The sequence below is a fragment of the Argentina anserina genome, chromosome 2 (assembly GCF_933775445.1).
Source record: "Argentina anserina chromosome 2, drPotAnse1.1, whole genome shotgun sequence".
In the NCBI taxonomy this organism is placed as follows: domain Eukaryota; kingdom Viridiplantae; phylum Streptophyta; class Magnoliopsida; order Rosales; family Rosaceae; genus Argentina; species Argentina anserina.
This window is the reverse complement of record NC_065873.1, coordinates 4,933,658-4,943,897: the sequence shown is the minus strand read 5'-3', so window position 1 is coordinate 4,943,897 and position 10,240 is coordinate 4,933,658. Positions and strand designations below refer to the sequence as shown.

Here is a 10,240-nt window from a genome sequence, read left to right as displayed (position 1 = left end):
TATGTGTCAGAAATAAGGGGGAGAGATATGAAAAAAAATCCATATGAAAGAGAGAGACAGAGAGAAGACGAACCTTTTTTTTATCAATTTCATCTAGTGATGTCTCTTTGACTTGCACGTGTCCAACACCTTCACACTATGTTATACATTCTTTTGTTTGATTTTTGAAATGAAGCTTTAATAATGCTATAATTAAAGATAATCATGGGTTAGAAAAAAAGTCATTAATAATTATCCAGTTATTTTAATACTAGATAAAATAATTAAAAAATAAAATATAAAAATATTATATAATATATATATATATTATGACGCTTCCAAAACGCACCCGCTTCCTTAATTTTAGAAAAAAAAACGCTTCCGCGTTTCCAAACGCTTCGCTTCCACGTACCCGCACCCGATTCCATGCAGCCTAGATTAGAACCCAAATATATGGCCAAAATTATGGATATATGCTCAACTTTAGTAGGGTTTAGGGCTTAATTAGTAACTTTCCAGTATAAATTGAATAATTCAAGGTCTGAACTTTTATCTCTTTGTTTCCCGATCTCTAGTACTAGTACTATAAATTTCAATTCATTTCTCTTCAAGGTATGAACTTTTCGATCTGTATTGGCTTGATTTTGTTTGGTTAACTGGTGTAGTCGTACCCATTTGGATTCTGGTGTTGATTATTCTGGGTTGTTCCTCTTTCAAACCATTTCAAGATTTCTACTTATGCTTTGTGGCTTGACTTTCGGTTGTTGCCATGACTCATTCACTCTGGCTAATCTCCTTAGCTTTCCCGATAGATGAAGTAGATAACGGCGACTGCAACACGCACACTAAACCCTCCTATGGCAACTTCGATTGATTATAATCCCGGTTAGTGTCCATCGGCAGGTTCCTTGCATGCGGCGAACTAGACAACGCTGGAAGTGGCGGCGATGCGACCAGAGCTGTCGATGTGGTGTTGGTAGTATGGTTGTACGCAGTGGCGGATCTAATACCCAAAAGTTACCCGAGTGGAAAAAAAATTCATTAACAGTAATGTAAACTATCTATGAGGTAGAAAATAACTTTTACAAATTACTCATCAATAAGAACTAATATAAGTAAGAATCAAATAAGAATCAATCAATCCAATATGAATTAATATGAAGAATATTAGTAAGAATCCATTAAGAATACTATACTTTGAATTTAATTTACCTCATTCTCTTTTTCATTCATTTTTCGTGTGCAAAGTGATAGAATAATTGAACAATTCAGTTGTGCAATAGAAAATAGAGCAACAAACATTTTTGGGAGAGGAGATGAGTAAAATGAGAAGAACAAACAAAGGAAACATGTTTGGAGTTTAATTATGACATCTGCCTTGTTAGGTCATTACAAAGTAGGGTAATTATGGACTGGGCTGGGTTGTAAAACAAAAAGTTGCCTAGAGGATAAATTGTTTTAGCCTGACCCCCATTATTTTCTCCCAGCAGTTACTGGGCAAGCCGTTACTAACATCCGCCTTTGGCTGTACGGAGTAGAAGGAGGATCAGAGACACAGTAAAGTTGGTCGTTGGAGAAGTGGAAGGAGCTGTGGTGTTGGTCGGCGCCGCATGACTAGTTGTAGGAAAGGCAACTAGCATTGGACGACAAAGGGGGAGGAGAAGAGGTAGTTAGGGGCGGCGCCTTGGGAAAGAAATACACGAGAGAGCGGAAGGTTTTTACAAGGGTAATGTGGGAAAGAAATATAAAGAGACTAAAATAAATAATTAAAAAAAAAAAGGTGTGTGGAATGTAAAAATGGTGTGCAAATTTCAGCATCTTTTTCATTTGATAAATTTTAATTACACTCCACTAAATACTTAATACACACTCAGTACTCAATACACCACTTATTTTATTTTTATTCTAATTTTGTACTAAATATACAACTCAAAGTGCTTAAAATACCCTTAACTCAAGGTGTCTTATAATTTCATATGATGTTTAATAGGATTACATATAATTAGTATGTACTGTAGTGATCCATACATATTGATTATTTAAAAATTCTTACATATACTTGCATATACTTGTTCTTCAAGTTTTCAAACATGATAAATGATAAATGCATTTTTCATCTTGTTTGATGGAACTTTAACTATTCTTCATCTTCATCGTCGATTTTTTTAAGAAGAAAAATTACATTCAAATAAGAAAGATCATAATGTCTTAACATAAATTATCTTGGTTTGACATTCTAAATTGGAAATTATAAATTTTTTAAGAAAGAAATAAAAAGATAAATGGATAATAAAAAATTTCCACTTAATTTTCTATTACATAAATATAATTTATTTCCTTGCAGAAACTTACTTAATTTCTCACATTATTAGTTTATAAAAATTTTAAGATAGTAATATTTATATTTTCTTAATTATGGTATATTTTGGTCATTTTCCATACCTATGAAATTTTTTTTGAAAACTGAAAAGATATAGATGTGTATTAAGTAATTAGGGGGTGTATTTAAAACTTCTCTTTTCATTTTGGTGTATATGGTTACTTTTTCAGTTAACCAAATTAAACCATGAACCCATGCCAGAAAACCTTTTAATTCCTTTCCTCCTCATCAGAAACATAGTTTTCAGGCACTATTTAAGTGAATTAAGTCTATAAGTAGTAATTGTAAAATATAACTCCATTATATAATTAACTATATAAGACTACCCCAGCATAAATTTGATGATAAAGAATTACACAATATGATGCTATATATATCCGGATAATTACTTGTTCTAAGTAAAGCGTGCACTCTTTGCATGTGAGGAGACATGGGAAAAACCTAATCCTGTGTTCAGTGTTGACAATAACGAATTCTCTTAGACATAGTAAGATATATTTTGCCGTAGTCTTGAATCCGTCGATTCACAAGTTAATCTTGATGGGAAGTTTAGGAGTCACCATATTGTCTACTCCATAAGGCAAGGTTCATGGTTTCATATTTGATCAAGCAACATTATATTGTCTACCACATTATCAAGTTAGTAATCTCCCATCAACTTATGATTTTTGTTTCTTGAATGTAAATCATAGAATGTTTGTTTGTGTTACTCTTACATCAATTACCAAATAGAAATCAAGAAACGAAAGTAGTCCAAGAGCTTAGCTTAGCAACTTCACCAAACTCATATACCATTATAAATGCAGTCGTACTAACAGTTACATTTTCCCACCTATATTTTTCTAACATGCAATGTGTATCCAGCTATAGCTTAATCAAACCCTCATACAGGCCGCTATGTATTGGTTGATCAGACAGATATTCTATCAATTTATTGCTCTCAACTGAACCAAGCCCTCCCACCTCTCTTTTCCGTTTTTGCTAGCTTCTCTTCACCAAGTTGCTTGCTAGCTTCATCTTCATGTGTTTCTTGTTCTGAAGTTCATATCTATTAGACCTGGTCTCGGCATTGTTTGAGCTTAGCTTGGTGTGGTAGTTTGATCAAACTTGAGTGTAAGATGGATCAGTTTGCGGTGAAGGTGGAGGAGGCGAGCCCGACCTCTGATGGAAGGCCGTCGGCTGGGCCGGTGTATCGAAGCATTTTCTCTAAAGATGGGTTGTTGGAGTTGCCGGAAGGTTTGGAGTCGCCGTGGCAGTTTCTCAGGTATATCTGTCTACATTTGTTAACTGTGCGTTATATATGGGGATTCATATTTGATAATGTACTGATGTACTAAATCGAGTATCACATGAAAATGTGATATCTTCCAGACTTCCAAGCTTATTTCTTGAGGAAATTGCGCATGCAATTCTCAAAACTAGAATCACAGCATTTCTTATTCATTTTTGTTCTTATTTGGTCGAATTTCTAATCAAAATACTGGTCAGATGGATGAAATGGCTTCGGAAAGAAAATTACGCAGAAATAAAAAGTAAAACAAAAAAACAAAAAAACAAAAACTCTGTTTTTAATGGCAATGGATCTGCTAAGAGGAGCCCAACCGCTCGAATGCTCGGCCAACGCCAAGTCAGCGAAAAGAAGGTACCTTTCATTTCCATTAAAGCAATAGCAGCAACCCATTGAAACTTAGGAGCTCAATTGCTAAACCCAATTTTGGATTTTGTTTTATGAAAATTACAGGCAGGTCCCTATGTGTGGACTACATATCAAGATGTATATGATGCCGCCCTTCAAATGGGTTCAGCCATCAGAAGCCTTGGTGTCAATCCTGTGAGTACTAAGTAGTCACACACTTGTCCACTTGTGAACATTTTAATGGGAAGAAATGTGTTAGAGTTTGATGTATAATAATGAAATGGAAATAAAGATGTCATTTTTATGTGTTTCAAATGTTTGCAGGGAGATCGTTGCGGTATATATGGATCGAATTGCCCCCAATGGATTATTGCAATGGAGGTAACAATGCTGTAATGTTGTTCCCTTTTCATATTTGTGTGTATTATGTTGACTGTTGAGTGCCCATTTTTGTGACTGGTTGAAGCATTGCACAACTGAATCTGATGTTGGGGACTTAAATATTACCAGAAAGATTGGGACTTTTTAGCCTTATGCTTTTATTTTGTTATTACAGGCCTGTAACAGTCAAGCAATTACATATGTTCCGCTTTATGACACCCTCGGTATGCTTACTTTTTCTTTTTACAGAATTCTTACTGCATTATATCCTTTTCCAGTGGCATATAATGAACTTCTATGATGGTGGTCGAGTTTGATTACTTGACAGGAAGTTTTGTTTTTAAAAGGAGAAAGAATTTTTTTTAATTGTCTGAACTTTTACATCATCAAAATCTACCGCTTTACTGTAATTTGATAAATCTGGATAGAGCTGTGTCCGTTGGCCGGCTTCTAAATGCTTAGTAGTTGCCTATCAGACTCTTTGCAGCAACTCAAGGTTTTTTTTTTTTTTTTTAATTTACTGAACAGAACGAGTATTTGCTAGCTAAACCACAACATAAGTTTAGTAGCCAGTCATTAAACATGCAAAATAGCTTTAGAATTCTTCAGGTATAAGGGAAAATTAGGTTGTGGAAGGTCTAGGGACATTTCTGGAAGGTGAAATTTCAGTTTCCCTTGGAATTGATTCATGGTTTTGTTGCAGGTGCTAATGCAGTTGAGTTCATTATCAACCACGCTGAAGTTTCAATAGCTTTTGTTCAAGAGAACAAAATCCCTGCTGTGAGTTATCTTCCAAACTATTATGTCATTATTGTAACTAGGTATATGTTTGAACTTTGAAGTTACTAATGTCATTAGAATTCTTTCTGCAGATTATATCATGCCTTCCAAATTGTTTGACGCATTTAAAAAGTAGGCCATGTACTATTTCCATGTATACTTCAAGTTTGATTGTTAGGATTGTAGCTCAAGTATACGTCTGCATTGTTCAGCAATTGTCAGCTTCACAAATGTTTCTAGCGATCAAAAGAAGGAAGCAGAAGGACGGGGGGTGTCATGTTTCTCGTGGGAGGAATTCTCTCAGTTGGTAAGTTCTCATGACTGTTTTCTCATGTAAGTTCTTGTTTTCAGTAAAGGATTGGCCATTAACTTGAAACAATATAAAATCATCTAATTTCGTTCGTATTCTCAGGGAAACTCAGGTTGTCAACTACCTCCAAAGCAGAGAACAGCTGTTTGCACAATAATGTATACAAGCGGAACGACTGGCGAACCAAAAGGCGTGATCATTTCAAATGCTGCATTAATGTCAGAAGTATTGTCAACGGACCATATACTTTTCCTAACAGATAGAGTGGTAAATTACTTAACACAGTTGGCACATTTAATTTTCTAGGTTCTTAACTTATGCCATCATTTCTGAATTAGTGCTTATTCTAAACTAAGTTAACTAGAAAAAAAAGAACAGTGAGAGGCAAAATAGCTCCTGGAAATTGGCATGAGTAGTATGGGGTGCAATCTGGTGATTAATTTTCCCCATGCCTGTACTTATGTTTGGTCTTTTGCACATTGTTATGTCATAGGAAAATAAAGTAGAACATATTTTAGTCATATCGATTTAGTAGTTTTGTGACCTTGTCACAGAAAAGGCCCGCATTTATTATTTGTATTTTGTAGCATTATCAATATGAAATGATTTCCTCATTCTTAAATGAAAATTGCAACCACTATCCTACTTCCATACATAAGTGTGGTGCCTGTTTACGATGCTATTTATGCCAAGATAAAAATCTGATGCAATCCAATTTAGCTAGCACTTATAGTTTTGTGTGACATCTTCAAGATGTGTTGCTATTACCATGACAGACATGATTGATAAAGTTAAGGCTGTAATGTAAGCCTCAACTAGGGAACTTTATACCTTCACTATGACTGAAGTTGGATCTATTTATATCAAAATTATGATGAGAGCTGTTTGGTTGGCCATCAAATTGCAGCGTTTTTACCAACTAATTAATCTAAGGGAATATAACTAATATAACTTTGGTCTTGTCATTATGTGGAAGGTGCTTATTTATAGATTTATCTGAGAGTTCATATTTTTATCCCATAGTAACTTTGTTGCAGTACTTTTTTTTGGTAGAGTATTTTTAATAAAGAATTAAATATAATGAAGTTACTGAACTCAATTAAAATTTTGGCATTTCCCTGTTTGCAAATAATATTGACTACTGGCATAAAAAAATTCTATTGCAGTGTACAGAAGAGGATTCATACTTTTCGTTTCTCCCGTTGGCCCATATATATGATCAAATAATCGAGAGCTATTGCATCTACAAGGGATCCTCAATAGGCTTCTGGCGAGGTGTAAGTATTGTGTCATACTTGCTATGTTTTTTATTTTATTTTTAGTTTCATTATATAACTTGATCAGTATTCTCTTCCTTACTTTCCCAACTTCAATTGCCATTGGACTTGCAGGATGTCAGATTTTTACTGGACGACATTCAGGAACTAAAGCCTACTGTTTTTTGTGGGGTTCCTCGAGTTTATGATCGTATATACACTGGTAAAACAGATTCATCAGTTTGACCAGTATACATATATTTTGAATATCTTTGTTGTTATATTTGGCTAAAATATTGTTTCTGAAGGTATTGTTGGTAAAGTTTCATCTGGTGGTCTGCTGAAGAAGACCCTTTTCCACTATGCATATAACTAGTACGTTGCACTAAGACTTGATCTTCCGTTGCATTTCTAGTCCAACTATAAAGTTGCATTTCTAGTCCTACTATAAACTAATTGATATTTGTATGGCAGCAAGTTGGCAAATCTGGAGAAGGGTTTTCCACAAGAAAATGCGGCACCACTCTTGGACAAGCTTGTGTTTGACAAGGTCAGACATTCTATCCTTCACCTTTCTATTCTTGATATATCTAAATTCACATTTGAACCATGCATTGTTTTTTTATTCGTTACACATAAAATTGTGTTATTTGTGGCAGATAAAACAAGCGATAGGAGGACGAGTTCGGATAATGTTGTCTGGTGCTGCCCCTTTGCCAAGGCATGTGGAGGAATTTTTGAGGGTCACCACCTGCATCACTTTATCACAAGGATATGGTATGTTTGACTGCATATCATATTCAGACATGCATATATACTTGAATCAATTAGATCATAGTGAAGATTTCAGAAATTATACAAGGTATATGTAACTGGGTTGCTGCATATGGGTAATCTCACCTTAGTCATCTACCACGTACAACACTTCTGAAGCAGACACACACACACACACATAATTATTTAAAATATATATAAAGGAGGGAACCACATTTCATTTATTTGTTAAATCATGTAGGCCTTACTGAAAGCTGTGGTGGGTGTTTTTCGTCCGTTGGCAATGTTTATCCTATGATCGGTAATGTTGGTATCCCCCTAACAACTATTGAAGCGCGGCTTGAGTCAGTCCCAGAACTGGGATATGATGCACTTTCTAGTGTGCCACGTGGAGAGATTTGCATTAGAGGAAACACCTTGTTTTCTGGTTACCACAAGCGACAAGATCTTACCGAAGAAGTAGTTATTGATGGGTGGTTCCATACAGGTAAATGTGTACAATACTTTACTTGAAGTACTTTCTTGGTTGATGTTCGATCATTTGGTTTCTTTTCAAGAGGATGCTTCAAAAAAATTGTTGATGATTCAGTGTGAGTGGATGGATTGCAGGTGATATTGGAGAATGGCAGCCTAATGGAGCAATGAAAGTTATAGACAGGAAAAAGAACATATTTAAACTGTCTCAAGGGGAATATGTCGCTGTAGAAAGCATTGAAAGCAAGTGTATACACATGAAATTTAATAAAGTAAATTATCTTCGTTAAATAATTAAATCGACCAAGAGCCCGACAAAATTGCACACGTGGCCTAAAAGTTAACAAAGTTGGTGCGGATCCGAATAAAACTCGTGTCAGCACATAAACGGATGATCGTAATCGAAGCTACGTGATTCCGAATTGCATCAGGAAATTGAATCTCATTGACGATTCGAAATGGTAATCGGACATTTGATTAAATTAATAAATTCCTTAACGGTCATAATTAAATCAATTATTTTCTGTTTAATTTAGTTATGAGAATAACTAATTTTAAATTAATCGGAAAATACATATTGATTTAATTATACAATTAAAGAATTTATTATTTTAGTGTCATTAAAATATTATACAAAATAGAAACTTTGACACTATAAATAGCCCTTCAACATGAAGAGAATGGGGAGGATTTTGAAGACTTGGAGAAGAAGGAGAGAAATCACTCGAGCAAGAATCACTCTCGACAAATCCCGAAGTCTCTCAAGTCCACGAAGATCATCAAATCCACGAAGAATCATCAAACGGCCAAATCGCTCGTTCTTCCTCAAATCCAAATCCAACCTCAAGTCCACGAAGAATCATCAAGCGGCCAAATCGCTCGTTCTTCATCAAATCCAAATCCAACCTCAAGTCCACGAAGAATCATCAAGCAGTCAAATCGCTCGTTCTTCCTCAAATCCAAATCCAACCTCAAGTCCACGAAGAATCATCAAGCGGCCAAATCGCTCGTTCTTCACCAAATCAAATCCAAATCAAACTCAAATCCTCAAGATCAAGTGCATATCACCCTTAAGCCAAATCACATACGGAGATAGAATCTGAGGAGTTCACCAAAGATTGTAACCCCGCGCTTGATATTTAATAAATTACATTTATTTGTATACATGTCTGCATTCTTATTTGGTTTTCAGATTCGCGTTCTACAGCAAGTACTTGCAGTGCCCCCTTATCACATCGGTATGTTGCTAAGTTCTACGAGTCAAGTAACAAGATCTACCTTTAATTCATCAATATATGAATTTGTGTTCATCTTTCTGCTAGAATCCAAAATTTGTGGTAGTGTCCTCTACCCTTCTTTCGTGTTATTTGAAGTTACAGATGGATACCCTTCTTCTGTCTGTATTAGAGATAAATCTCAAGACTTACCTATAGTTCATGAATAAGTGAATTTGTGTTCATCGTACTCTTAGGAACTTAGGAAGTTAGGATAGGTTTGTCCTAGTGTCCAGTATTCTTCTTTCATGTTGTTTGAAGTTACAGACTGATGTCCTAATATCGTAACTTTGATCTGGTTGGCAGGTATGGGTGTAGGGGAACAGCTTTGAGTCATTTCTTGTTGCTGTGGTTGTTCCAGACAGAAAGGCCTTGGAGGACTGGTCAGCTGAGCATCATTTGACCGATGATTACAAATCTTTGTGTCAAAATCTGAAGGCAAGGAAATACATTTTGGATGAGCTCAATAGTGCGGGTCAGAAACAACATGTGCTCCGTCCATGCTGCTAATTGAAGCTATGTTAATAATGTATCAGTAATCTATTTTAAATGTCCATTTACATTGCAGCTTCGGGGGTTTGAGTTGTTAAAAGCAGTTTATTTGGAACCAAACCCCTTCGACATAGAGAGGGATCTCATGACTCCAACTTTCAAACTGAAAAGACCGCAATTACTCAAATATTACAAGGTATCATTTTCTTCTTAGAGAAGAAAAGATTGGAATGTTGTTAAGTTGATTCTAATTATATACTTTGAACTATATCATGTGCAGGACCGAGTTGGAAAACTTTATAGTGAGGCAAAGGGTGGAAAAGTATGAGAACAGAACTGCAAGCAACTACTGGAAATATCTAGGTACATCACCTCACCAATTTTTCGATCACCTGCTCTTTCGTTGATGAAACACTACAGTGCAAGACTGTAAAAGAATATATAGCCAGGATTTACCCATATCAACTGTTGTTCCAAGTATGTGTTTAAGTAAAGATCGTATGA

At 35.4% G+C, this 10,240-nt stretch overlaps 1 protein-coding gene across 1 annotated transcript; it reads left to right on the top strand.

Moving 5' to 3' along the window:
* Positions 1 to 3,378: 3,378 nt before the first annotated feature.
* On the top strand, positions 3,379 to 10,234 carry LOC126785155 (probable CoA ligase CCL6). The gene is given in 20 exon segments (XM_050510766.1): positions 3,379 to 3,623; positions 3,938 to 4,001; positions 4,101 to 4,190; positions 4,320 to 4,376; positions 4,552 to 4,600; positions 5,080 to 5,156; positions 5,249 to 5,288; positions 5,369 to 5,463; positions 5,569 to 5,733; positions 6,633 to 6,743; positions 6,858 to 6,945; positions 7,031 to 7,097; positions 7,197 to 7,272; positions 7,382 to 7,499; positions 7,738 to 7,983; positions 8,106 to 8,217; positions 9,178 to 9,208; positions 9,551 to 9,733; positions 9,813 to 9,932; positions 10,017 to 10,234. Coding segments are annotated over 20 exon segments (1,983 nt in total). The 5' UTR covers positions 3,379 to 3,477; the 3' UTR covers positions 10,065 to 10,234.
* Positions 10,235 to 10,240: the final 6 nt, after the last annotated feature.